Raw genomic sequence first — 27,821 nt, 5'->3', positions numbered from 1 at the left:
AACCCCTTAGAGGGTGTAAGAGAATTTAGGATAATCCTGAAGGACTTTAAAGAGGAGTCGGGATTGGGAGTAAATTTGGAGAAGTCTGAAATTTTATTTTGGGATGTAAATAAAGAGGAGAAGGAAATTGCAAAAATGACAAAGATGGATATCAATAGGAAAAAAATTGAATACTTGGGGTAAATATTATTAAAAATAGTGCTAGGATTCCAGATGTAAATTACAAAGAAGCGTGGAGAAAGATCAAGAAGGATATAAAACCATGGAATAATAAGAATTTATTTATTCTATGTAGGGTTAGAGCAGTTAAAATGTTTTTGGTACCGAAATTATTATATTTATTTCAAGTAATTACACTACCCATTAAGAAAATATGGTTCAAAACATGGAATAAGGTATTTTAAAATTGGATTTTTGGAAGTAAAAGAGTTAGAACCCCAGACATAGTAAATTATTCATCTCAAGAAGAGATGGGATGGGGAATACTGAACTTAGAATTTTACTATGAAACTTTCCAATTGAAAAATCTAATAGATATTGGATATAAGGAAGGGATTAAATGGATAAGACTGGAGAATGAAATAAATGAAGGAATAGGAAAAGAAGGGCTATTTAATAGAGATATTAACACGGCTTTTGAGAAGACAATAGGACCAAGGAAAACTGAGTTAGGAATCTGGAAGAACTGGAATACAAAATGGATGCCAACATACTCAAGGTGGATGCCGTTAAAATATATGCAGGAGGGTCAAAGGGAACCTGGCTGGTGGAAGAAATTAGAAGATCAGGGATTTTATAAATTAAAAGATATGTTTGATGAAGAGGGGAATTTTAATTACAAAAAAAGTTTTTAAAGAAAAAATAGGAAAACATTATTGGCTGAAAGTGCAAGGACTTTATGATTTAATAAAAATGGAAAGAAAAGATGAAACGATGAGGACACAAATCAAAATAGATATGGTGCTGAACAAAAGACAATTGAAGAAGAAAGGGATAGTAGGGGCGTTATATGAACTGATGATAAGCGACAAAGAAAGAATGATAAGGATTATTCAGATTAAATGGGAGCAGGAAGGTATGATCCATCCAAACACGGCCCAAGAAATTGTGGCGCTCACTAGGGCCCTACAGCTATCAACAGGCTGCTGTGCCAATATCTATACTGATTCAAAGTTTGCCTTCTTAACCTTGCATGCCCATGAAGCCCTATGGAAGGAGAACAGACTCGTTGGTATAAAGGGCAAAGCTCTTAAATACGACCCACAATTAGAAAATCTCTTGGAAGCTGTATGGGCACCCGAGAAAATTGTTGTAATGCACTGCCGGGGCCACAGCTGGGAGTCCACCGAAACGGCAAAGGGCAATCATTTGGCAGACAAGGCAGCAAGGAAATCAGCCCTGGAGGAACCTCCACCAGACTCTATGATAGCCTCCCTTTTGCCGACAGTTATTAATATGCAGGAAATGAAGCCCATTTATACAGAGAGAGAAGCAAAATGGGCCCACCAGGAAGGAAGAACCAGTTTACCTCCCATAAAGGATGGTTCATATTGCCAGATCAGGGAGTTTTTGTCCCAGAAACCCTAGGCAGAGAAGTGGTGAAGCGGTACCACGAGTCCACTCATTATGGAGCCACAGCGTTGCGAGAAGGCCTAGGCAGGCAATTCTATAACGCCAGGCTATCTCAGCTGGCTGAGGCCGTGTCAAGAACGTGTCTCCTATGTGCCAAAAACAAACCCAAGCAGGGCCCAGTACTTCCTCCAGGAATACAGCAGACAGGCTTAATTCCAATGGAGAACATGATTGTGGAATTCACGGAAATGCCTAGGGCAAGAGGCTATCGTTATCTACTCGTCTTTGTGGATACTCTGACGGGGTGGGTTGAGGCGTATCTCACAAGGACTGAGACAGCCCAGGAAGTTGTTAAGCACCTCTTAACCGAGATCATCCCGAGATTTGGGCTACCAAGCAGTATAGGCAGTGATAATGGACCAGCCTTTATCGCTTTGTTAGTGGAAGGTGTATGCAAAGCCCTGCAGATACAATGGAAACTGCACGCTGCCTACCGACCACAGAGTTCCGGCAAGACAGAAAGAATGAACTGGACTCTTAAATCGCAGCTGGCCAAATTGTGCCAGGAAACTCATAGTAATTGGGTGGACTTTCTACCCGTAGCCTTGCTCAGGATCAGATGTGCACCCACCAAGAGGCTAAAGCTCTCTCCCTTTGAGCTTTTGTATAGAAGACCTCCTCCACTTACCACAGAAATCAAAGCAGACTTAGTGAAAACGGGAGGACAGAGTACATCAGTACAAATCCAGTCTCTCTCTTGTGTTTTGACTTCTCTTAACAGGTGGGCCCTTGAACGTACGCCAATCAGCCTGACTGAACCCATACAGCTCTTACAGCCTGGAGATGAGGTGTGGGTGAAGGAGTGGAAGAACAACCCGTTGGCTCCTAAGTGGCGTGGTCCATATGCCATCTTGCTTGCAACGCCTACCATGGTGAAAGTGGCCGAGGTGACCCCCTGGATTGATCATTCTCATCTGAAGCGGTCTGAGGGTCATTGGAACTGTGAGCAGAATCCTTTGGACCCCCTGAAGTTGAAGATCACCAGGAACCCCTGCCCCTAGCCCCACCGGGAGTGGGTTAGGGCACGAGCCCCAGACACCCGGTCTGTTCTCACTGCACCAGAAGCCAGTGAGTCTACACACACCCGAAGATTGAGGAACTGCACCGGCAGATGGGAGGATCTTTACCAGTTGAATTATCAGCCAGTCCTCAATTTGTGCCAGATTTAAATACAGACCCGCTGTACAGATAGTAGTAAGGAATGTGGATGGGCTAGGGAACATAATTGATAAGTGGGGAGAGTTGTTGGAGGATTACGGACGTCATATCCCCTTGTATTTTCATGATTGGTACATACCCGTTTGGGTAGAAGCATTACCAGGGCAGCTGTGGCATATAGCCATATACCCTTAGAAGGGTTTCGGCCAAGACCAACCTATCATACGGGGTAAATGCCCGGGGGAACCTAAAAGAACTATAGTCAGGTTCTCTCACCCACCACCCCAAGGTGCACTTCCTCCTACCATACTGGTCACAGTAGCCTTCTTTCCTCCCTTCTCCCCCCCCCCCCCACAAACCCTTTTTGAGTAGCAATAGCAGGGTGTATACAGTGTGAATTGACCACTCCACTTCGACCAGAACCTGGGGACCACTAAGAGGCTCTCCTGGGTGCGGCTGAACGGAGGGTTGGCTCACTCTCCAGGTATGCTCTGGTCTTGGTTACCTCCAGTTCTTCTTACAGTAATAATAACTGTTCTCCTTCTTATCTTCTTTTACTACCCAGGAGGAATTGTTGATATCCTTGGGCTCCTTGAACCCATGGAGTTCCTTGATCATGATGAAGTTGATGTTAACCCTGATGTGCATCTTGACCTTGAGGAGACCAATGACAAAAGAAAATGTTTTTGTAAAGAATGCTAAGCAGATGTTTCAAATATATGGAGAAAATGTCACCCTTTATTATGAACACCCTAGAAAGGTAGCTGACATGTCCCTCATCCCAGGACTAATCAGGGACCCTGACATTGTCTTGGCAGGCCTAGTGTATAATCAAAGTGGCCTTTTCGTGACACCTCCTTCTGAAATGAATGATACCTCCTACCGATATTTCCGGTTCTCCAGAACCACCCAGGGCTTGTGCTTTTGTTGTTATGCCTCTGGATCATGGAACGCCAAATGGAAAGATTGGTCACATGTCCAGCACCACCAACATAAAGGTTGGCTGGGAAATTACACACAGTGCACAGCTAAGTTTTGGTTGTGGGGTTCCTTCAACGCCTCTTACCAAAGCAACACCACATCCTCAGATCTGTATCCATACTTTCGCCAATATACAGTCAACTTCACCGGACAGGGATCCATCTGTTCTGGCTGGCTGATCAAGGACCCCAATCTTTGGTTCACTAATTACCACCCTGGTAATTATCAGTGGGTGGGAATAGGTTCCTTTACTTTCCCTGTGACTGTGGAGGCTTTTCCTCCTCTACCCTCTCTTAGGAACAGAAAGAGGAGAGAAGTCCAAGGGGAACAGTGCAGTGATGAGATTTTCCTGGCCCTGGGTGCTGTTGGTGGAGGCTTCATTAGCATCCTCACCATCGGCATACCTCCGGGAGTTGTGGCTGAACAAAATCGTGAAGCAATATTTGCCCTAACATGCAGGTTGGAGAAAACCATCAATGCCACAACACATATCCTCCGACAGTTGCAGTCTGAGATTGAGGATTTGAACCAGATAGCAGCAGCTAATAGACTTGCTCTTGACTGTCTCTTCGCCAAATCAGGAGATTTTTGTAAAATAGTCCCGGAAGGCAAATGCAGAGTGAAGTTTCATGACCTGAACAACAGTAGTGAGGATGAGTTGCCAAAATTACAGGCCCTTATAAATGATAACCATTGCTGCATCTGTTGATTCTTGAGCATATTTTGAATGGGTAACAGGTATTCCTTATGTTTGCAACATACGCTTCTGATTTCTTATTGAATGGTTTTTAAAAAAATCTTAATGATTTCTTCATGAACTTTGTTCCAAAAGCTTTTTATCTCCTTACACCCCACCAAATATGTTACTATCTCGGTGTTACATCTCCAGCACACATTGGTTTTTTGCTTATAGATTTTTGCCGATTCTTTGGGGCAGGGGTTAGGTACCATCGGTAGATCATTTTCATTAGATTCTCCCTTATTGTATAACATGCTGTGAACTTGATGTCAAATTTCCACAGCTAACATTATGTTGTGGCCAAAATCCTGTGCCCACTTTATCATAACGTCCTTTAGCATCTCATCCTTGAGTTCCCATTCCAAAAGTAGATCATACATCCTAGATAGGGTCTTTTTATTAGTTTGTACTAATTCCTTTTGTAAGAATGACTTCTTTTCTCCAAAACCAATTTTCTTATCCTGATTAAATATATGCACTATTTGGTGATATTGAATCCAGCCGTTACAATACTGTTTAATTTCTTCATACAATTTGATTTTTAATTGGCCCTGTTCTACCTTTATTAATTGTTGGTAAGTTGCCCAATTTGTGTCCATGTTTGTCTTTTTTACCATTATCATCTCCACTGGGGATACACCAGGGTTTTTTGGGCTCTAATAGTCTGTAGTACTTATCCCAGACCTTGTATAATGAAATTCTTACTATATGATTTGAAAAGTCCTTATGCACTGCCACTTTGTTGTATGTTAGGTAGGCGTGCCATCCAAACCTCGTATTCCAACCTTCTAAATCTAATATATCAGCCTTCTTCAAGAAGGTGGGTTTGTTTTAAATGGTTGTTAAATGTGTTACGTTGATTTAGATTTTGTATTTGTGGGCTGGAGTGTTGTTTCAGGGCTTTTGTATTGTTTATTAGTGTGCATATATTAGTCTTGTGGCTCTTTTTAGTATGTTTTTATTATTTTAATTTATATTAAGTTCTGATATTTTTATTATGAATTTTGTGCAGTGATTATTCTTATTATGTATTTTGTGCTTCATATACTTGGTGTTGTGAACCACCCTGAGATTCAAAATCAATAAAATCAACAATCCAAAACAACATCAACAAGAAACACAGCAACAACAAAAAGGTTTCCTACCGCTGTGTACGGAGGGTCGTGAGGGCAGCACCACTCCTCTTGGTCCATCCTGATGGCGTTGATGTTCCTGGCGCTGGTCCAGACTGGATCCCGCCGAGAGCAGAAGATGGTATCTCTGCAGCACAACTCTGATGTTACGATGCCTTGGCCTGGCGCTACTGCGGATGTTCTGTCAGGAGGAGAAAGGGGCTCCTAGAGAAACGCCACCTCCAAACAGCCCACCAGATGTCCCAATAGCCCACCAGATGCCTCACTCACCTGGCATGCAGCTCAGGAAGTCCTGCGGGTAAGGTTCCCTGTGAACGCAGTGGAGCAGCCTCCTCAAAAAGCGCTGGACCCTGCCTTTATTCCGATGTTTATAGGCCCGCTGCATGATGTTCAGGCAGCTCCTCCCTGTCTGCCTGAGCCCTTCTTCCTCGTGCTGCTGCATCTCTTCCAGCCCTGAGTAGCAAGGGAGAAAGGTTGAGCAAGGCGGAGATACACAGGAAAAGAGCCATCCATCAACAATATGAAAACAGCCGTCAGGTGTGTTTGTGTGTGAGAGAGAGCAGTGAAGTCATATTCCAATTCTCTTTGCATGTTCATCTTGTGGCACCTCTGTCTGAACATACATCTGAGAATTTGCCTTCCCCTGAAGACCTTTCTCAGCAGAAGCATCCCTCCCTGCCCTCCGTATGTCTCACTCACATGTTCCATAGGATGCCATGTCTTGATCGTGGATGAAACTGGCATCCCGGAAAGCCAGATGACCTAGAGAGAGAAAAAGGCAAGAAAAGGGACGTCATCTTGATGCAAAGCAAGTGGAGACAGATGCAGCTCGGCAGGAGGACAGGTATGCTCTGCTGCGACTAGAGGCCTCCACCCTCACGGAGCACTCAGAGCAAGATCTGGGCACAGATGGAGGCCTACCTAGCAGGTGCGCCTGGGGACATGTCCATCCTCCCTGCCATCATTACCAAGACGTTTCTGTCCATCCCTACCAGGGAAGGACGTTGCTTGACTTACCCAGAAGCAGAGCTGCCACCCTGGAGACTGCTGGCAGCCTGTTGACAGACGGCTTCGCACATGTTAAGGCAGCACTCCGAAGGATGTCCTTGCTGAAGGTCTTGCTCTGTTGGCAAAGACAAAGGAGAAGTGGCATCAGAGAGGCTTGAGAGCACGGCAGAAGAGCCTTGCACTCCCAAAGACATGCCTGGGCAAAGCTGCCAACGAAGCAGAGGGACCTTACCAGATGCTTGGCAGCCTGGTGCAGAGCAAAGTGGAGGCTAAATTTGTTGGGATGAGCCCACCACTTGACTTGAGGGGCTAGATGGGAAAGAGCCCTCCTTGCAGCCTGCATCACAAGAAGAGGGTTACAAATTGCGGTACGTAGTCTCTGAAACTCCTGAGAACAATCCCTCCCTCCTACTGTGTAAGTCCACCTCTTTGGCCCTCACCTTGGCCACCTCGTCCTCGTCTTCGAGGTGAATGAGGACCACAACCAGTTCGTGAATAGCTTCTTCTTCTGTTGTTGTTGTTGTTATTATGGGAAGCCTTTGGTCTCTCACCCAGCCCCGAAGCAGCCCCAGATGTTGTATGGCTGATGCCCGTACGGAGGCTTCCTCCTGTAGGCAGAAAATATCAGAGGTTGTATTTCTCATCAGATCAGTTTCCTTTCTCCTGCCCACTGGGGTGTTTTGAGGCTGCTCAGCCCCCTATCCTCCTCCTGGGGGAGACTGGGGGCAGGGGTGACTCTCCCCCTGTGTTTTCCAGGCAGGCTTCCAAGAGAAGGTGCTCCAGAGGAACACCCTCCTGAAGCCAGAACATCTCCACTGCATGCCAGTCTAAACCCCACCCTTCCTCTTCCAAAGCATTCCTCCTCCACCGGGTGTGATGTCATGCTTTCCCTAACACTCACATGGGCAGCCAGACAGCAGTAGGTTGCCGCCAGCATCTTCAGGTCTTCCTCTCCCAGCTCCCTGGAATGGTAGGCTTGGTCTACTAGCTCTATCAACTCTGGGAGGACATCAGCTTCTGCAGAAGGGAGGGAATCCAGCAGCAACAGCCGCAGAAGTGAAGGGTCCTACACAAAAGAGAGAATCTTTTCAAAGGTCTGAAAGGCCTCACACCTTTTAGCACAGGCCCTTCAGTATTGTGCCAGCAAAAGAGTGCTGGACCGTGATTAGAATCGAGATCTGTACCCCCTCCCCTCCCTCTGAGCATCACTTGCCATGTCAGAGTCCAGAAGCAGGGATATCCCTCTGACGCTGAGCTTCCGGACTTGCAGGTGGTCATGTGCCAGCCAGATGAGGAGCTGCTCCAGTGTATCTTCACAGGGATAGACCTCCAGATGGCAGCTGAGCAGCTAAAGAGGCCCAAAGAGAAAGAAACTCTTCAGGGATGAGAGGCTGAGGCAGGTTCTCCTTTTACCCACCATTTGCAATTCGGCACAGAGCAAACCCACTGAAGTGAATGTACCAAAGTTTGTCATGTACATCAAATCCAATGGGTCTACTCTGAGGAGCACTAAAACAGGCAACAGTCCTTAGCCCAACACTCGGCAGAAACCAAGCCAGGGCCTCCTTGCTGCACCCATTTCCTCCCGCGTCAGCCCCCCTCACCTCGATGTAGATAGCTGCCGCGACTTGTGGCACTCCGGCAAACTCCTGGTCCTCGAGAGCAGCGATGATGCTTTCCACCATGGGAGGGATCCACCAGCGTCGCTTTCCGACAGCTCTGAAATGGAGAAACAGATCTTGGTAAGGAAGGGAAAGACACCGCAGGAAGCAAACAGGGGCACAGTCCGATCCCGTGCCTTCAGCTCCATTTGCCAGACCACTGGGGAAGGTCACCGTGTTCTTCCTCTTACCTCACCATGGCAGACAACCCCTGGCTGAAATTCTCCCGGCAGAAAAGTTGGTCAACGATGGCCGCCTCCACTTGCTCTCCAGTGGTGCCAAGAAGGAGGTGCAGAACTTCCTTAGCCCCTCTGGAACCAAAGCAAGACCATGTTCACCAGGAGGGTCATTGTCACACACTCAAATTCTTTCCCCATCCTTCCTCCCTAGCAGCCGCCTGAAGGAGAGCCTCCCTTGGAAAACCAAGCTGGACTGGAAACCCCCCGAGGTTGAAAGGGAAAGGACTCCATTGGTCCCTTTGCAACACACTACCCACCCAAGGAATTCCTGGTCATAGTGGAAGTTCATAACCATCCCCAGGAGAGCGATCAGCAGCTGTGGGAAGTTCCGGCGCACAGCTGCCTTGTAGTCCTCCATCCTGAGGATGGCATGCAACAGGCTGGTGAGATGTTGCTGGAAGAGAGAGGGGTGCAAGTCACTTTCTCTGCTTTTCTGCAGAATACAGGAACCCCTCGACATTACCCTGGGAAGAAGGAAGCCAGAAAGCAGGTGGTTGGTCCTTACCACTTGGGTGGCAGATTCCACCAAGGGGCTTTGGTAAATCTGCTCGGCCATGAGATGGATCAGTTGTTCTGCATCGGCCGATGCTAAAACCTCCTTCCATACTCTCTTGCAGTCTCTGTGAATGCAAAAACAAAAGCAATGGTCAGATTCAAGTCTTCTGCTTGCTGCCATGCTCCAGAGAGAGGAAATGGCAGCAAGGGCTTTCTGAGCAAGCCCTGCAGCTTGCCAACCTTCCCCTTAGCCCAGTAGAACCTGGAGGGCTCCATACCCGAAGGGAAACTGGAGGAGGTATTCAACCACTTTTGCCAGATGGTGGTGCGCCAAGATTGACAAAGAGAAGACGGCCATGCTTCTGCCTTGCACTGTAGGCCCCTGGCTGATCTTATAGAAGGCCTCCAGCAGCACCTTCACCTGTCAGAGAAAAGGAGAGTGTTGCTTGGAGAGTACAAGGAAGCGGGGCTGTCTGCAGGCGGATCCCTCCATCCCTCATTGAAAGAGGGATCCTTGACCTGTGCCACCACAGCCATCTTCCTTCCAAGGTACCACTCAGGGTCCTTGGAAGTATTGAACCGGGGCAGCTCCAGGGCGCCAGTTCCCCTATCCATTGTGGGCCAAGAGAAGGTTGCCAGTCTGCTCCCAGAAGGAGGAGGATTCCCCATCCCTGAACCCATGTTTCTCAGGACCCTTGGCTGAGGTTCTTGCCCTGACATTGCCAGGCCCCTCTCAACTAACATGTGCCCTGGCCGCCCAATGGCATGAGGTTGCCTCCCCTACACCAAAGCGGAGAATCTTCTTCTCTCCTACCTTTGCAGACGCCTTACCTCCACTTTTGTGCCGCCAAACTGCCTGATGAATTCTTGCAGTAAGTGGGAGATATCCAACGGGTTGAAGCTGCTCTCGACAACCAGGTTTCTGGCCAGGAAGCACATGGCCTCCAAGAGCTGCTCCGCAGGGAGAAAGGCGCCAAAGACCTGAAGCAAGAGAGGAAGGTCAGAGATACCCACAGGGCAGGGCTGGGGAGCAGAAAGCCCAGGTGCTGCCTCTGCGGAACCCAGAACATGTGGCTTGAGAGACAGCGACTTACCCTGGCAAGAGAGTAACAGTTATTCACGAACAATTCAGGAACCGGTCCTCCGGTGGCTTTGAGGACCTTCTCAGCTCTGATGATGAGCGTTTGGTTCCATGATGTTTGTGCTAGCATCTCTGCAAAGGAAAGCCAAAGGGTTAGTTTGGGTCTTGCTCACCCCACCCCATGCTGGGATGCATTCTTCCAGTCTTACCTTTGTTGCACCGCAGAATGGGCAGAAGATGGCAGAGGGCCTCTGCTGCCCGCTGCCTGCTCTCCGGGTCTGGATCCAACGCACAAAGACAGGAAATCGCCACCAGTTGGCCAAAGGAGGATGCAGAAACCGCTACCGATGGCTGAGAAGAAACCAAGAGAAGTGACTGATAAGAGAAGCAACCCATCACCATTTTTCCTATAACATTTTAATTAAATCTTCCAAACATTCCAAAACATTTTGCATCCTATGCAGAAAAAAAACATTTCTTCTTGACTTCCCACCCCTCTTTTCCTGATGTTCACTTTTTACGTCTTTTCTCAGCTGTTTTACTCACTGGGATTCGTTCTGCTATGGCCCAGCTCTGTTCTCAATTTTGGATAAGTGCTGGGATGCCTGATTGTCCCTTGGGCACCTTGCAGGGTGGGCCTAGAAGCAGCAGCCCGAAGGCCTTGACAGCCCTGCATGATTGCAATTCTTCCCTTCAGAAACTCACATATTCCTGGATCTTCTGCAGGAAGGCGGAAAGATCTCGGAGCGCCTTCCTTCGGATCTTCCCACTCTTCATCGTTGCGACGACATCCATAAGTTTGGTCTTCAGCTGGTCCCTGCTGTCGCTTTCAGGAGGAAGATCAGCCGCATCCGGAGAAGCTGTGGTTGGGATGCTGAGGGGAGAGAGGAGTAGCACTTTTGTAAAATGGTTTTATTGCCTCCCATCCTTCAAAGACCCCAAGCACCACCACCATAGAAATGAACCAGGGGGGGGGGTTGGTTTTTTTTGTTTTGTTTTAAATAAATTTTATTAGTATTTTCCACACAACAACACCACCACGAAAGATATCTAAAAATAACAATACACAACACACAAAAATCAACATTCGAAAACTAAAGAAAGCAACAACAACAAAAAACAAATAAAAAACCTAATCCATATCTTACAAGTTACTATTGTTAAGTTGTGGGCGAACATATCAGACGACACAGCGATTCTCCCAAAGCAGCTCTTTATTGTAAGCTGGAACAGAACTAACTGAGGAGCTCAGTCAGCCTGCTTATATAGAGCTCCAGAACAATGTAACTGTTGCCATTTTCTAAAACTATCCAATCACTGAACGACACTTTTCGATCCTTCATTTGCATACAAACTATCCAATCACTGAACGTCACTTCTTGATCCTTCATTTGCATAACTATCTACAGTACCCCCTGCTGGTCCAGGGTGAGAACTTCAGTACTTAGCAACTATTATAAACGCTAAAACAACAACAAGACACTGACTTCCACCAATCCCACAGCACCTCCTTTATCTCTCATTGTGTCTTCCTGTTTTCCTGTTTTCTTTTATCACCTCTATCCTAACATCTAGATATAAATCCCTCTTTCATATCCTTTCACTTCACAAGGTTATTCCAGACTCAGCCAGATTTCTGTCCTCGAACCTTGACTTTTGAGGTATTCATTTAGGCGCTCCCATTCTTTTTTTACTTCACTTTTTGGTTTTTGTCTTATTATGTTTGTCAATTTGGCTAATTCTAAGTATTCTGAAAGCTTACATAGCCACTCTCCCCTAGTGTGTAACTGATTCCCTTTCCAGTACTTAGCCACCAGGATTCTTGCTGCAGACGTTGCGTATAAGAAAAAAATAGTTTTGTCTTTTGGAATATAGTCATTTAAAATTTCTAAAAGGAATGCCTCTGGCCTTTTACTATATGATATTCTTAATATTTCTTTATTTCTTCGTGGATCATGCTCCAAAATTTCCCAATTTGGGGGCATGTCCACCACATATGGTAGAAGGTTCCTTTTTGTATCTTGCATCTCCAGCACTTATTATTATATGAGCTTCCGGGGAAGATGGCGCCAGGTCAAGTCTCAACTGAGTCTCTGCTGCGTGAGTAGGAGCTCTAGTGATCAAATTACCCTGATAAAAAGGCTCAACCTATGAACATATCTGCCAACTTTTATCAGTAGAAGACTCCGGGAGCTGTCGGGTGGACTTTTAAACCTCCCCTCCCTTTTAAAGCTACTTAAATCAACTATGAACCACCTACCTTGAAAAGCCCATAAAGTTGTGGGTTGGATAAAATAGCCCCATTTATTTCCGAGTATGAAGATGGTACTTACAAGACAATGTTGCAAAGAACTGGGGATTTCACCTTTACAACCTGTAACAACTCTCCCAAAGAAAAAACAGGCCAAAATTTCAACCTACTTCCATCCCAAGGCTGATGAAGCAAATAATCCAGGAAACCTCCATTCTCATGAGTGGTCTATTGACCACACCTGGATTGGAAGGGAGGAAAAAACTGACGTTGGAGGTGAGGGAGTGGAGCTGGCAACAGAACTAAAACAAGCTGAGCTAGGCAAAGAGGGACCTGAAGCAAGTTTAGAACAGGAGCTATTCCTGGAAAACCCAGAAGCCATGTCAAAGGAGACTCCTTTCCCCTCCCTATCAGGAGAGAATTTAAGGTGCCCTTCCCCGACTGAGCTGACTGAGACAGACAAATGGCCAAACAGCTTAAGGTTACAGTACCCGGACAACTTTATCTTCTACTTGTTAGGGATGTTCGAAGAGTTACTCAAAACTCATTTCACACAGATAAGCAAAGAACTTGAGCCAATTAAAAATTTCCTTTCGGAAAGCTTGAACCTGCTTACCGCCTTAACTGAATTGATTAAGAACCATGAGGTCGCTTTCCCTCACATGACATCTGGGACTAGGACTAATGGAGGTGAAACCAAGCCGGGACTCGATTACAAAAAAACAAACAGAAACAATTCAGTGCAGGAGGGAGGGTCCCTTGCTCCCAAGAAACCGACCTTAAAGAGAAAATGCTCAACACAAAAAATGAAGAAGACCAAAAACATCAAATTGAGAGGCCAAAAGGGAACGCTGACCTGCCGGACTAAAAAAATGAATTTCCAGAAGCTCCTTAAGCTGCTGGAGAATACAACAACAAAGAACTCTGCTCCTACAACCCAAAAGAAAATCACAAACTCATGCATGCCAATAAAGCACTCTGAGGAAAAGCCCCACACCCCGGCAGATCACACACCACCCTCTAGTGGGGAAATAGGAAAACCAAAGGAAATTCCGGCTCCCATGCAACCAACCCTTCTCTTGACATCACAAAGAAATCCCGTGTACCCTAACATAACAAGAAGGGACCAAGATAAAACAACACAGACTTGTTGGAAGCTAACGTTAAACAATCACAAACTTGCCTTCGCAATACTTCCCACAAATAGAGGACACCCATCATATGCTCAAAGAAAAGTAAATATTCCCAAAAAAATCGGAATAGTCACCAGGGGCCTCGTGACAACAGAAAATATCATCAAGGTAAAATTCCTCCCTCATGATACGGCCCCAAATAGGGCTATAGTGACTTTTAAGGACGGGCTCTCAACTAAACAGACCCTTTCAAATAAAGACAATTTCCTGAGGACTGGCTTGCTTGTGCACTGTTTCTTTGAAAACACTGAAGACCCTTTACCACTTCTAGGAGCACATAGGCCAGTCAGACAAAAAACCAAAACCAGCACTGCAGAATCCAACAGCGCCGGAAATGGTAAGCCGCTCTACCCAGAGGCTGGCAATCTTAAACAATCTGGCAGGCTGTACAAAACCCCGCCCTCACCAAATAAGCTAGAAAAGGATTTCTCCTCAAAGGATGAACAACTCCTAACAACCTACCTCAAGCAGATCCTACTTTCCCAGGATGCACTAATTGAAAGACTTTCAACCATAAGGAAGTCCCTTCCACCTCTAGACCTGCCTCCTCCCATGGAATTTAATTACATCAATTGCAAATCAAAGCCTTTAACCAACGAGGAATGGACATCTTGACGATATCTGTCTCCAGAAGAAACGGGTTTTCCTACACCTCCACCAACAACCCAGTACAAATCGCAACAAGTCGAACTAGTGGTGCCAGCGCCGGGAATCGGCTCAATCTTCATGGATTGCCTTAGAATCCTAGAAGCTATTCATGCAGAGGAATGAAATAAGGTCTTAGCGGGTGACTGCCTGGACGGACAAATTAATACCCCCAAATTAGTCTTCCCCTCAAAAGGCTCCCCCATTCCTCCGCATCATGGCTCAATCAAGCCAAACTCAAAGGACCTGAGGAATCAGCGGCAGAAAACAGCTATGAGAGCCTGGAATCTAAAAACCCTGGAATCTAAAAATCTAAATCAACTGCTGCCCTAAACATCATCTCCTGGAATGTTGCCGGCTGGTCTAGATGCCTCTCCCATTCTACAGACATTCCCTTCTACCTTCAAAACTTTAACACCATCGCTCTCCAAGAGACGTGGGCGGCTGAAAACCCATCATTGGAAGGATACTATACATATGCAGTGAGAGCGGTTGCAGGCAGAGGACCAGGGAGGCTCAAGCGGAGGTTATGCATCCTAATCTCACTCTGCCTAAACACCACCTGTAAGGAACTGTCCCCCTAGATCAGTGTTCCCCAACCTTGGGCCTCCAGCTGTTTTTGGACTACAACTCCCATCATCCCTCGCTAGCAAGACCAGTGGTCAAGGATGATGGGAATTGTAGTCCAAAAACAGCTGGAGGCCCAAGGTTGGGGAACACTGCCCTAGATCACCTAGCAATGGCCCTACTCATATCCTGGGGAAGCTGCAGTTTACTAATTATCAATGCTTATATCCCCCCAACAAGCAAAAAAACCGATATTGAGGGCATCTGGAATAGACTGGACTCTTATGTCAGGTTACTGCTAACAGACTATCCGGGAGCAAAGGTCCTGCTGGTGGGCGACCTAAACGCAGGGTTAGGTCCTGATGACCCCAGTTTAGAAACCAAATACAGGCAAAAAATAGGCTACCCTGATGACTTTGGCCCGGAGGCCTTACAACTACTAAGGCAGTCAAAGGATCAACATTCAAATTTTGCTGGAGCCTGCCTCCTCAAATTCTCTGGGCGGCTAAGTCTTCATATCCTAAATGGTCGCACCAGGGGCAACATTCCCGGGGAATATACATTCATGTCTGGGGTAAGATCCAGCACAACTGAAAGAATGGCTACTTCTTGAAAATACAGATATACTGGATCTAGAAGGATTTAATAATGTGTTTGTTTGGTTGGCATGCATATTTATGGTATGACAAGGTCAAAGTGCATAGAATGTTCAAAATTCACATTGTCAGGAAAGCATTGTTTAATGTTTGGATTAGATATAAAGATTTTCTTGAAAATAAGACTCCAAGGTGGTTGTCTCCGATGGAAGCAAAAGCATTAAAAAAACTCAATATGGAGGCCAATTGGCCAAAATATTGGGAGATTTTAGAACAAGATGGAGATAAATTGAAACTGCAGAGCTTTGATAAATTAAAAAGCAAAGTCCGTGATTGGCTTCATTACCACCAGATAATGGAGGCATACAAACTGGATAGAAAAATTGGTTTCCAGGTGGAAAAATCAAAATTGGAAACAGACTTGTTAGAACCCAAAACTAAGACACTGCCAAGAATGTATAACTTGCTGTTGAAATGGAATACACAGGATGAGGAAGTGAAATCAGTAATGATTAAGTGGGCACAAGATGTTGGGCATAATATAATGCTAGCTGACTGGGAACGGTTATGGACCACTGGTATGAAATTTACGGCATGTAATGCCTTAAGAGAAAATGTTATGAAAATGATATACAGATGGTACATGACACCAGTCAAACTAGCAAAAATCTATCATTTGCCCGATAACAAATCCTGGAAATGCAAAGAAACTGAAGGTACTTTCTTTCACCTTTGGTGGACGTGCCCAAGGATTAAGATCTTCTGGGAGATGATCTATAATGAACTGAAAAAAGTGTTTAAATACACATTCCCGAAGAAACCAGAGGCCTTTCTCCTGGGCATGGTCAACCAACAGGTACATACGAAGGATAGGACATTCTTTATGTACGCTACAACAGCAGCAAGAATACTCATCGCACAGTATTGGAAGACACAAGAATTACCCACGCTGGAAGAATGGCAGATGAAAGTCATCGATTATATGGAATCCGCAGAAATGACTGGCAGAATCAGAGACCAGGAAGAAGAGACGGTGAAAGAAGATTGGAGGAAGTTTAAAGACTATTTACAGAAACACTACAAGATCAATGAATGTTAGAACGACATCAGATTGAATGTAAAAGGTTATTGGTTAAAAAATTTAAAAATCAAAAGATTTAATATTTTAAGCTATAAGTATTGAATAAGCTAAATTAGGATACTTAAATTAAGACAAGAATTTAAACAAGACAGAGGGAAGGGATTTGTTGTTCAATTGCATGATTTGGAATACAGGGAAGGGAGGTTTGGGGAAGTCGGAGAAATAAGTTAATGCAAGGCTATTATGAAGATAAAATTGTTTTTATTTTTATGGTTTTGGTGTTTTATGTTTGTGTAACTGTGCACTTTTTTTCTGTTTTGTCTGTTGTTGATTGTATGTTGTTTTTATTTTTCATGTAAAACTTAATAAAAAATATTTTTAAAAAAAAAAGGTCCAGCACAATTGATTATATGTTGGCAGACAGCGAATTGCTAACAAAAATAGTGAATTTAAAAGTGCTCCCATTCATAGAGGGGGACCATTTCCCTTTGCACCTCCAGGAGTCTCCGTTAAACGAGTCACCCTTCCTGAGAACAGTATACCCTGCAGAGATCACCGCATTAGAGCGACCTGGTTGCCGAGTCAAATGGACCCCTGCACTTGACTCCAAACTTAAGAAGATTCTAACCTCTGAAAAACTCCGTACAATTTTAACTGGCTTTGGGAATAATACTAGGCCTGAGGACCCAGTTTCCAAGTATGAGAGCCTGCTCCAACAATTAAAACCCTATCTTTTTAATACCACAGAGAAAAGGCCAACTAAACCAATAACATCAAATAAACCCTGGTTTGATTACACCTGCTTTGAGGCAAAGAAAGCCCTGCAAAATGCTTACAAAGCTGCCCTGACAGCCGAAAATTCTGTCAGACATCAAGCCTATCTTGTTGTCCGTGCCCTAAAAAAAGAGTATAAAGACCTAATACTCCCCCAAAAGAATGCCTATAACAGAAAATGTTGGCTAGAATTAATTAGTGCGGCAAAAGCAAAAGATCAGACACTATTCTGGAAACTGGTAGCTTCTGGCACCCATAAAGCTATTTCCCCCTTAACCTCACAAATTCCCCCTAGCCTGTGGGGCTCATTCTTCCAATCTTTGTACGAGGACGCTGAACCTCCACTACGGAATTATAATACAGAACAACTGGCTAAATGGCCACCTGTTTCAGTAACTGAAGTGAAATCATATATAAACCAACTGAAAACGGCCAAAGCCCCAGGCTCAGACGGCATCACGCCAGAAATGATAAAAGCACAGGCGGATTGGTGGGCACCTTTCTTAGCCACCCTCTTCACCTATATAGATGACACTGGCCGCATCCCAAGGGAATGGGGAACAGCTATAATAGTTCCTATCTATAAAAAGGGCAACAGAGGGGACCCAGCGAATTATAGGCTGATTAGCTTATTAAGTTTGATCAGTAAACTCTACGCAAAGCACCTCCTTAATAAGTTTACAGAATGGCTGGAGAATGAAGATATCCTGGCAATAGAACAGGCTTCAGACCCGGAAGGTCCACGACAGATTACTGCCTAACGCTACAACATCTCATCGACAAATACAACTCAGGAGGACAGGCCTCACTATACGCTGCCTTCATTGACCTAAAAGCAGCCTTTGATACAGTCTCCAGAACCAGACTCTGGGACAGACTACAGGGTACCAATATAGATAGAAGGCTCCTGTTCTTAATCCAGGCACTGCACGCAAACACGGCTCTTAGAGTCAGGCGCAGCCGCCTAGGACACCTAACGGACCCTATTAAAACCTTCAAAGGAGTCAGGCAAGGGTGCCTTTTGGCCCCTCTACTATTTAATTTCTATCTAAATAACTTAGTATCTGCACTCAGTGACTCAGAACTCCACCCGCCAAAGCTTGCAAATCGGCATATTTCGGTCCTGCTATATGCCGATGATGCAGTAATTCTATCTAGAACTCCCATTGGACTCAAAAGAGCACTAAGAAAGCTTGCAGCATACTGTGAATCTGAATGTCTCAAAATCAACTATCAAAAGACCAAGATACTCGCTTTTGGGGGAAAACCAAAGCTTAGAAGCTGGGAACTCCAAGGCCATAAATTAGAACAAGTCACAAACTACAAGTATCTAGGAATGGTGGTATAGGTCTCAGGAACCAACAAACTACACATAAACTCCATCGGGAATTCAGTGGATAAAACCGCAAATTGTATTCTTAAATTCTTCAGAGCACAAGGGGGCTTTTTCGTCCCCGCAGCTCTAAAATTATACAAGGCCAAAACTTTGGCACAACTCCTGTATGGTTCCTTTTTGGGTCCGCCTTCCTCTGCTTTCTCCCCCCTTGAGAGAGTTCAATCTAGACTTCTTAGAGCTCTCCTCCAAGTCCCCAGATGTGTCTCAAACGCATGGGTGAGATTGGAAACGGGGATGATGAGAGTGGAGGCTAGCATTTGCTTAACATCAATATACAAATGGCTGACATTGAATCTGCTCCCCCGAGGGATAGCACCACTGATCCTCCGCGACCAATTCCAGTCAGGCTGGCAGACTGCAGTTCTGAACACCCTCCAGAAACTGGGTTTTGCCCCTCAGGCCCTTCTAAGTCTGGGCTTGGGCCAGGCAAAAGCCACGGTCAGGCAAAGAATATTAGATACTGAGAGACAACAGGACTGCGCAAGGTGCCCCGACTATAAAATTGGAGAAATCGAGAGATACATAGCCGCACCGGCAGCATATCTCTTCATTCTCGTATCTAGAAATGCAAGAAGGGCATTTACACTCGCCAGAAGCGCGGCTCTTCCCTCACCGGTCCTGGACGGAGCCTTTAGAAAAGTCCCCTATGCCCAGAGACTTTGCACCTGTCCATTGGGAGAGATAGGAAGCCCAGAACACTTGTTCTTTAAATGTCCCTTTTATGAAGAAGCACGCAGTAAGTTCATTGATCCCCTACTGGTGAGGCTCGCCGACCTCCCGCAAAAGCAAAAATTTGACCTTTTGCTGTTAGGCAAAGATCAGAAGAAGACCTGGATGGTCACCAGATTCTGTGTACAAACCTGTAGGCGCAGACCATTGCCCAACTCAAAATAGTCCGGCATGAAAATCCCCAAACTCGGTTCCATGGGTGACTCTGAGTCAACTCCCTGGGATAGTTTATTGTTGCACATTGTTTTAATTGTCTGTTTTAACCATATTTGCACATCAGTTTCTAATGTTGTGAGTGTCCTCTATTTCAGAGGCTTCTACTCTACTCTGCAGCCTCTTATAGTTGTTTTAACTGCGAGTCTTTTAGTTCTTACACTCTTACAGTTGTTTTAACTGCATATTTTTATTTGTTTTTAGTTCTTATCTGTTTTAATTATCAGTTTTTATCCATCCATTATCCGTGTTTAATCTTGTATTTTATTCAGATGTTTTATCCTATGCTTGTTTCTTTGTTCTTATCTGCTGCAACATTTATCAGTTAAAAAAAATCCTAACTGCTATTTTATTTATATGTTGTTGTTTTTTTATCCTGCTCTGTGACCGTAATAAAGTTCATTCATATTATGTTTTATTCATTTTTGCCAGCCTTTCTGGTTCCAGGTACCACCTGTGGTGCATTTTCATATGGTTCTCTCTTATTAGGTAACATGCTGTAAAAATTTATATTTTTTGTCCATAGCCTTTCTCATTCATTATATTCAATTGGGTGGCCCAGATCTTGTTCCCATTTTTTAATAGTGTCTCCTTTTTCCTCCTTTTCTATTTTCCCATTTTGTAACAGTTTATATATTTTTGAGAGAGTCTGTTGGTTGTTATATAAAATTAATGGTATGCTGCCTTACTGGAAATCAGTCGACAGTGTGAAGAGAAACTTTAAGCTTTTACTAAATATCCATTGCAACACTCTGATCGCGATAAACTTGCTCTGCACGGACCCCCAGCACACTAGACTCATGCTGACATTTTCTGACTCAGCTACCCCTAAAATGCTACTGAAATATAGGGCCATTTTACAGGACTATAATATTGTTTTAAGGCGTGTTTTTAAAGACACAGAACGAAAACAACTACTGCCAAACTTGTCGTATAGCCGGACCGACCCCAAGCAATCAACGCTCTGTCTGCCGAAGGGCTTTCGCCATAGGGCCATGATTCATTCGGAAGGGCCGTCAAAGATGAATATGTGCGGTGAACCCAGCCGTAACACTCCCTTGGAGAGGAAAACGTTCGAGCAAAAAGGCCAAACACACAAAGAACGCCAGCCCAATCTAGATAATTCAAAGATAGGACACTCCATTACGCCTTTGGCAGATCCAGAATTTCACCACTCTCTACCCCAGCTGGAATCTGATCAGCCAATGCCAAGTGACGCTCCTCCCAAGGGAAATGGGACACACAGAAAGCCAGAGACAGATTTAATTGTCTTTGACGAAGACCCCCCCCCCCCGATGGTCCCAGCAATTCAGATAACACCGTCAATGCCGGGAAATCGGGGAAATGCTGTAAATCAACCCCAAGAACAACAACACCGTGCATATCCTAAGAACATTTGCATCATTACCGAACCAGTGGGAGAGCTGATAACAATTTCCCCACCACAATGAAGCCAAGCCAGTTATGGAACGAGCAGCCTTAACTTTATCTCATGGAACATAGCAGGTTGGGCCAACAAACTAGGGGACGAGCCATTTCATGAATATATAACGGGTTTTGACATAAGAATGCCGCAGGAAACTTGGGCAACTGACAACATAGTTCTCGACGGTTACGACGCTTATGAAATCAAGGCCTCTAAACCGCTCGGAAGGGGACGACCGAGGGGGGGCCTAGTAACTCTGGTTTCCACTCAATTGGCGTCACAAGTTACTGAGTGCTCAGTTTTCGAGCAGCTGGCACTGGGGATCACTTTGCATCTGGAATCCAAGAGTATCATTCTTGTTTCAGCTTATATCCCACCATATACAGTTCAAACACAGTTAGAGAGCACGTGGCGTAAATTCCATAGTTTCCTTTATTCCCTACAAATTAGGTACCCTGGATCGCCATTTTACCTAATGGGAGATATGAATGCCAGAATAGGCTCAAATGATGATAGCCTGGAAATAAAATTCCCAATATTAAGAGAGCTAAAGGAAAATAGCGCCCTCTTTCTAAACCCACCCCCTCGTAGACATTTGAAAGATTGCCAAATCAACTATTCTGGCTTCTGCCTGGCTTTTTTACAAATAAGTCTTGACCTCATCACTGCTAATGGGGCACTCCCCGGGGACAGAGAAGGAGAGTACACATTCATAAATACAAATGGAGCCAGCACAGTAGACTACTGTCTCACTAACAGGGAGACATGGGAATCAATTAAAAAATTCACCATAGATAATAGGACTGAAAGCAACCACCTAACTCTAATCATCTCCACTACTGGCCAAAACTCAATTCAGAGCTCTTACATAGAACATAAGGATATAGATAAAGCAAATGATCCAGCATTGTGTAGAAAAAAATGGACACCTGAGATAGCAATTGCAGTCGAGAATAGATTGAATTCACAAACTGCAATTAGGTTAAGATCAATTATAATAAACAATTTATCAATAGATTCCTCCCTGACGGCTTATGAAAATCTCATTGAGTCCTTACAGGATGTGGTCTCTGTCAACATAAACTCAGCCAGCAAGCCACGCACTGCTAAAGGGCGCGGTTGGTTTGACAAAGAGTGCCGCACAAAGAAGGAAGCCTTAAGGAACACTTATTTGGCCTATAGAAACGCTGGACTAAATTACTTACCTCCATCTTATTTCAAAATCAAAAAAGAGTATAAAGCCCTTTTGGCCTCAAAAAAAAAAGGCAGTCCGAACAAAATTCCTGGTCCCTGCTATTGAATGCCTCACTAAGCAATGAAACTAAACTCTTTTGGCAACTGGTCTCCGACTCAATGAAAAATAGTTCTTCAGCCCCCAGCTGTGTCATTCCAGCTCAGGTTTGGGAGAACCACTTCAGAAATATATTTATGGAAAATCCAAACCTCCCTTCCAGCTTACAGGAAGATGACAGGGCAGAATTGTCACTGCTCCCTCATTGGAGGCCGGTTACTGTGGAGGAAGTCCATACATTAATTGGGAATCTGAAGAGTGGAAAAGCTCCGGGGAAAGACTTTATCCCAGCAGAGTTGATTACATCAAACCAGCACTGGTGGGCTCCGCTTCTGGCAGCACTCTTTATGGTAGTAAATAACTCGGGCAAGGTACCATATAGCTGGAAACATGCTATAGTAGTCCCAATCTTTAAGAGAGGCCACCCAAATGTACCTTCCAATTATAGGCCAATTAGCCTGCTCTCAATAATTGGGAAGCTGTATGCCCATTTCCTCAGTAGCAAACTGACAACTTTTCTAAATGAACATAATATACTATCTGAAGCCCAGGCACCTTTTCGTGAGAACCATTCAACAACAGACCACTATCTAATGCCCATCCCTCCTAGCTGAGAAGTATACCAGGCCTCTACAGGGTAAACTCTTCGTGGCCTTCATGGATCTGAAATCAGTGTTTGACTCCATCCCCAGATCCCAGCTATGGTCCAAATTAAGTCTGATTTTGCAGGACAAACGACTCCTCTTTCTCATAAAAGCCCTGTACAATGGAACCAAACTGCAGGTCCGATGCGGTCGACAGGGACAGCTATCGAACAACATCGAGATGACTAGGGGGGTGAGACAGGGTTGTATTTTGGCCCCCACATTGTTTTGTCTATTCTTAAATGACCTAGAAGAGAACTTAATGGACCCAGATGGACACATTCCAAAAATAGGAATGAGAAGGACCCCCTTGTTGCTACATGCTGATGATGCGGCCATCATCTCACATTCCAGACCGGGTTTGAATTATCTGCTGAGGAAATTTTCTGATTACTGTTCTGGAAATGGTTTATCCATTAATTATGAAAAATCTAAAATTTTAGTCTTCGAAAGAAGATTCTCCCGGTCTAAATGGGTGCTGGATGGCCATAACCTTGAACAGATAAAATACTTCAGTTATCTATGGCTCACATTCCATCATACAGGATCTTGGAAGCACCATTGGTGTTAAGTTGTGGGCGAACATATCAGACGACACAATACTTCTTCAAACAGCTCTTGTTTATTCAAAAGGCCAGAGCAGAACTGAACTGAGGAGCTAAGTCAGCCTGCTTATATAGAGCTCCAGAACAGCGTAACTGTTGCGACTTTCTAAAACTATCCAATCACTGAACGTCACTTTTCGATCCTTCATTTGCATACAAACTATCCAATCACTGAACGTCACTTTTTGATCCTTCATTTGCATACAAACTATCCAATCACTGAACGTCACTTTTGATCCTTCATTTGCATAACTATCTACAGTATCTCCCAACTGGCCCAGGGTGAGAACTTCAGTACATAACAATTGGCAAACCTCCCTTCAAAAGGCGGAGATTACAAAGTTAGCCATACTCAGATTCTTTTTCACAAAGGGCGGCAAATATGTTCCAGCAGCCTTAAGGGTTTTCAACGCAAAGCCCATTTCCCAACTCCTGTATGCAGCAAATGTCTGGCATAATGGGGACCTGCCAAAGCTAGATGGCTTTCAGGCAAAATTTCTACGATCTCTGCTGCAGGTACCCAACTGCGTCCCCAACTCCGTACTTCTGTTAGAAGCTGGTGAATGCCCAATTTCAACTAAAGCGTGGTGGGCTGCCCTAAACATTGGCTCAGGATTTCAGTGTTTAACCTAGGAAAGGGTTTGTACCAACACCTGACCAATGAGGGATTTGTCAGCAAATGGCAGAAAACCATGGCTAAAAAAGCCACCTCTATTGGTCTGTCTCCCCCCCAACTGTATTACCTGGGTTATGAAGGCGCCCAAAAGATTTTAAAGCAAAGATTATGGGATAATGCACACAGTGACTTGCGATCTCGATCACATGCAGTCTGTAGTCCGCTGGCAGTAGGAGTACAATATGGGCATGTCTTTAAGTCAACATCTTACATTAAAAATCTGACAGTACCAAACTACCGAAGGCTTTTCACCAAAGCCAGACTAAATGTCTTTCCCTCTGCAGTGTTGGATGGTAGGTTGAGAGGAGTTCCCTACCAGGACAGACTTTGCTTGTGTGCTCAAGACATCGATTCCATAAAACATATTTTGCTGCATTGTGCAAAATATGAGCAAGCAAGGGCTGAACTGACACTACCCTTGCTGGTAACTTTCCCGGGAAAATCAGAGGCTCACTATGTCAGGTTCCTACTGGAAGACCGGACAAATGCTAGAACGTTAGCAGTGGCCAAGTTTTTATTGGTGGTTGCAAGAGCAAATGAGCCCTATATTCTAAACAAAATGCTTGTTTAACCTGGAGGTAGGCTATATGAATTGTGTATTGATTTGTAGGGTCTCTGGACCGTAATAAAGATTGATTGATATATAAAATTTCTTTCTCCCATACCGATATTTTTTTATCAAACCCCTTAAGCTTATTATCCTTCTCAAATATTGTTTTTAATTGGAAATATTCTAACCAATTCACACACCTCCTCTTTTAATTCTTCAAATTTCTTTACTGTTGGGCAATCTTTGATCTCTTCTACGAGTTCCCTATATGTTAGCCAGCTATCTTTCATATTGCTTCTATGCAAGGCTGATGACTCTATAGGCGATAGCCAACAGGGAGTTTTGGCTGTTACTATTGTTTTATTTCTTTCCCAAACTTCGAATAGGGCCTTTCTCACCAAATGATTAGTGAATCCTCTATGTGCTTTTATTTTATCGTGACCCAGGTAGCCATGCTACCCGAAAAGTTTGTCCCAGCCCTCCAGGTCTAAGATTTCAGTATCTGTCAGTAACATCCAATCTTTCAGCCATGTCATGCATGCAGCCTCAAAATATAGCTTGAGGTTTGGGACTGCGAACCCGCCCCTTTCTCTCAGTTCCATCAGTACTTTTAACCTTACTCTTACCGGGGTTTTTTAAAAAAGCAATTGATTATGGGGGAGGGGATTAGCACAGGATTACCTTGGAGGAAGATCCTCCCCATCTTCCAGGCTGATTTCTGATATTTGATCTTCATCAAAATCAATTCCCTGACCATGAGAAAAGAGAAACAGGAACGTCAGAATGTGAAGAATGGATCAGACCCATCAAGCAGTTGATCCCTTACCTTTCCCGCCCCAACCTGGCCACAGTGATCCATGAGACGGTCACCTCCAGGCTTGACTACTGTAATTCGCTCTACGCAGGTCTGCCCTTGAAGCTGTCCCAGAAACTCCAGCGGGTGCAGAATGCTGCAGCGAGGCTCCTCACGGGGTCTCTGCCATGGGAGCATATTCACCCAGTGCTTTTCAAGCTGCACTGGCTCCCGGTGGAGTAAGGGTCAGATTTAAGGTGTTGATTTTGACCTTTAAAGCCTAGGACCCTCATACCTACGGGACCTCCTCTCCTGATATGCCCCCTGGAGGACCTTAACATCCATATATAGCAACACCCTAGAGGTCTTGGGCCCTAAGGAAGTTAGATTAGCCTCAACCAGAGCCAGGGCCTTTTCAGCTCTGGCTCCGGCCTGGTGGAACGCTCTGCCTCATGAGACCAGGGCCCTGCAGGATCTGATTTCTTTCCGCAGGGCCTGTAAGACAGAGTTGTTCCGCCTGGCCTTTGGCTTAGAATCAGTTTTATTCCCTCCCCCTCTTTCTTTTTCCTTTCACCTCCTGTGAAGAGGCTGCATCCTAATGGTTTTTTTGTTTTGTTTTTTTTATATACTTTATTTATTGAGTTTTCCCAAACAAATCGTGCACCATATAAGTTCAAAGAAAGAAAGATGCGTCCTAATGTTTTAATGTTGTATCTTAATCTTTTAAATTGTATTTTAATCAACTTGTTTTTATTATTGGTTGTTAGCCACCCTGAGCCCAGTCTTGGCTGTGGAGGGCGGAGTATAAATAACCTCTACTTACCTCCAGGAGTCTTTGGGACGCCATCCTCTCCTGTAGTGACGGAGCGAAGGTCACTACCGGCCACCTCTGCCAACCTCGAGATGCTGAGGAACCTCAAACGGTCACAAGCTCCGTTGCTAGGCAACGGCAGTTGAGAACATGGAATTCCCGGCCTCAGTGCCAAGGGTCTAGGAGAGTCCGTGTGGCCTAGTGGTTAGAACGCTAGGGTGATATATATATATTCTTTGAAATGTACAGTTTAATGCTTTTTCTATTATTTGTATCCTGCTTTGCAGGCTCTTGTTGTCTCCTAAAGAAGCTGACAGGATTGCTCCCCTGTACTTACTTATGAGTTTGCCGTGTACATTTATGAACGTTTATTTTATATTTGGGGCCTTTGAATTCTTAACTCTGAACTTTGGATTAATAACATTTTAGGAATCTTCCAGTACGGCTAATTCTATTGCTGGGAAGGACTCAGTGACCCCGGTCTATTTTAGGAGAGAGGGTGGTATGGGGTTGGGGGCAGATGAGATGGAGCTGCTTGGCAGTGGGTGTGTTGCATGCAGAAAGCATACGCTTCAATTCCCATGACCCACCTCCTTCAGTTACTGGTTTCTTGGGGTTGGGGCTAAATCCATGATGGGTCAGAGAAAAATGAGCGGTGGCAGGAACCAGTCAAAGCAAGTTAGATCTTAATTTTACTGTTGTGACAGAGTTTCTCACTTTACATGTTTCATAAAGGTGAGGAGCCAAGACAAGTGTGTGTAACAACTTTGAAAGACTTGAGAAATTGCCCATAACAACAATAATAATTTATTTTTTATACCCCCCCCTCCAATCTGGCTGGGTTTCCCTTAGCCCAGAGGTTTTTGACTTTTTTTGAGTCCACGGCTCCCTTGACCAACTACATCCTTTCTGCAACAGCTCTGTGAGGCTCAGGAGCCCAGCTATGTCACCCCTTGCCAGCAGAGCTGGCAGCCTCTCATTCTTTTTCTGACTCCTTCCCTTGTGGAGTTCCCTCTTCTCCTCTCCCCTCTCCTTCGGAGTCCTCTGGACAGCCGCACTGCCGCCCCTTCCCTAAAGAGAGGTGCCTCCTCACGCTGCCCCACAGGGGCCTGGGAAGCACCCCCTGGCCAGCTCCAGAGGCACCGGTCGCCTGGGGAGCTAGTAGCCAGGGGTGCTGCAACAAACAGCTGCACAAGCCTTTGGGAGGCAGAGATGCAAGAAGGCATGGGGGGGGGGAGAAAGAGGGACAGAGGCCAGTGTTGCTCCCAGGACCCTTGACCATCATTCAAGGCACCAAAGGGTGCCACAGCACCCTGGTTGAAAACCCCCGCCCACCCAACAAGCATCAGACATACATCACAGAAAGAGGCAGTCTTGTCTCCTGGCTTGTCTCTTGTCATGATACCTGACAATGTTTGCTGGTTGCCCTTTCCTGCCAGTCTGAGCCGTTCCC

General features: G+C 45.0%; 1 protein-coding gene across 1 annotated transcript; it reads right to left on the bottom strand.

The window, feature by feature from the left end:
• Positions 1 to 329: 329 nt before the first annotated feature.
• Positions 330 to 27,037, bottom strand: LOC310685038 (maestro heat-like repeat family member 5). Its single transcript, XM_083456609.1, has 20 exons — positions 26,381 to 27,037; positions 25,446 to 25,513; positions 10,833 to 11,001; positions 10,337 to 10,478; positions 10,141 to 10,259; positions 9,878 to 10,027; positions 9,325 to 9,467; positions 9,057 to 9,171; positions 8,809 to 8,945; positions 8,504 to 8,623; positions 8,256 to 8,370; positions 7,865 to 7,999; positions 7,553 to 7,717; positions 7,092 to 7,259; positions 6,884 to 6,988; positions 6,661 to 6,766; positions 6,343 to 6,405; positions 5,914 to 6,096; positions 5,656 to 5,824; positions 330 to 3,444 (listed from the first exon to the last, which is right to left on the bottom strand). Exons 1-19 carry the CDS (start codon positions 26,402 to 26,404, stop codon positions 5,811 to 5,813), a joined length of 2,241 nt encoding a protein of 746 aa, XP_083312735.1. The 5' UTR covers positions 26,405 to 27,037; the 3' UTR covers positions 330 to 3,444; positions 5,656 to 5,810.
• Between the last annotated feature and the right edge of the window lie 784 nt (positions 27,038 to 27,821).

This window comes from Podarcis tiliguerta (genome assembly GCF_965153285.1).
Source record: "Podarcis tiliguerta genome assembly, chromosome: 8".
Lineage (NCBI taxonomy): Eukaryota > Metazoa > Chordata > Lepidosauria > Squamata > Lacertidae > Podarcis > Podarcis tiliguerta.
Note: the sequence above shows the minus strand (reverse complement) of the source record. Positions and strands in the feature narration are given on the sequence as shown.

Coding starts and splice junctions, on each gene's coding strand:
- LOC310685038 (XM_083456609.1), bottom strand. CDS start 26,404: ATGGCGTCCCAAAGACTCCTGGAG. Junction 10,260..10,336: donor CATTCTGCGGTGCAACAAAG/GTAAGACTGGAA, acceptor TTTCCTTTGCAG/AGATGCTAGCACAAACATCA. Junction 6,097..6,342: donor CATGGCATCCTATGGAACAT/GTGAGTGAGACA, acceptor CTTGCTACTCAG/GGCTGGAAGAGATGCAGCAG.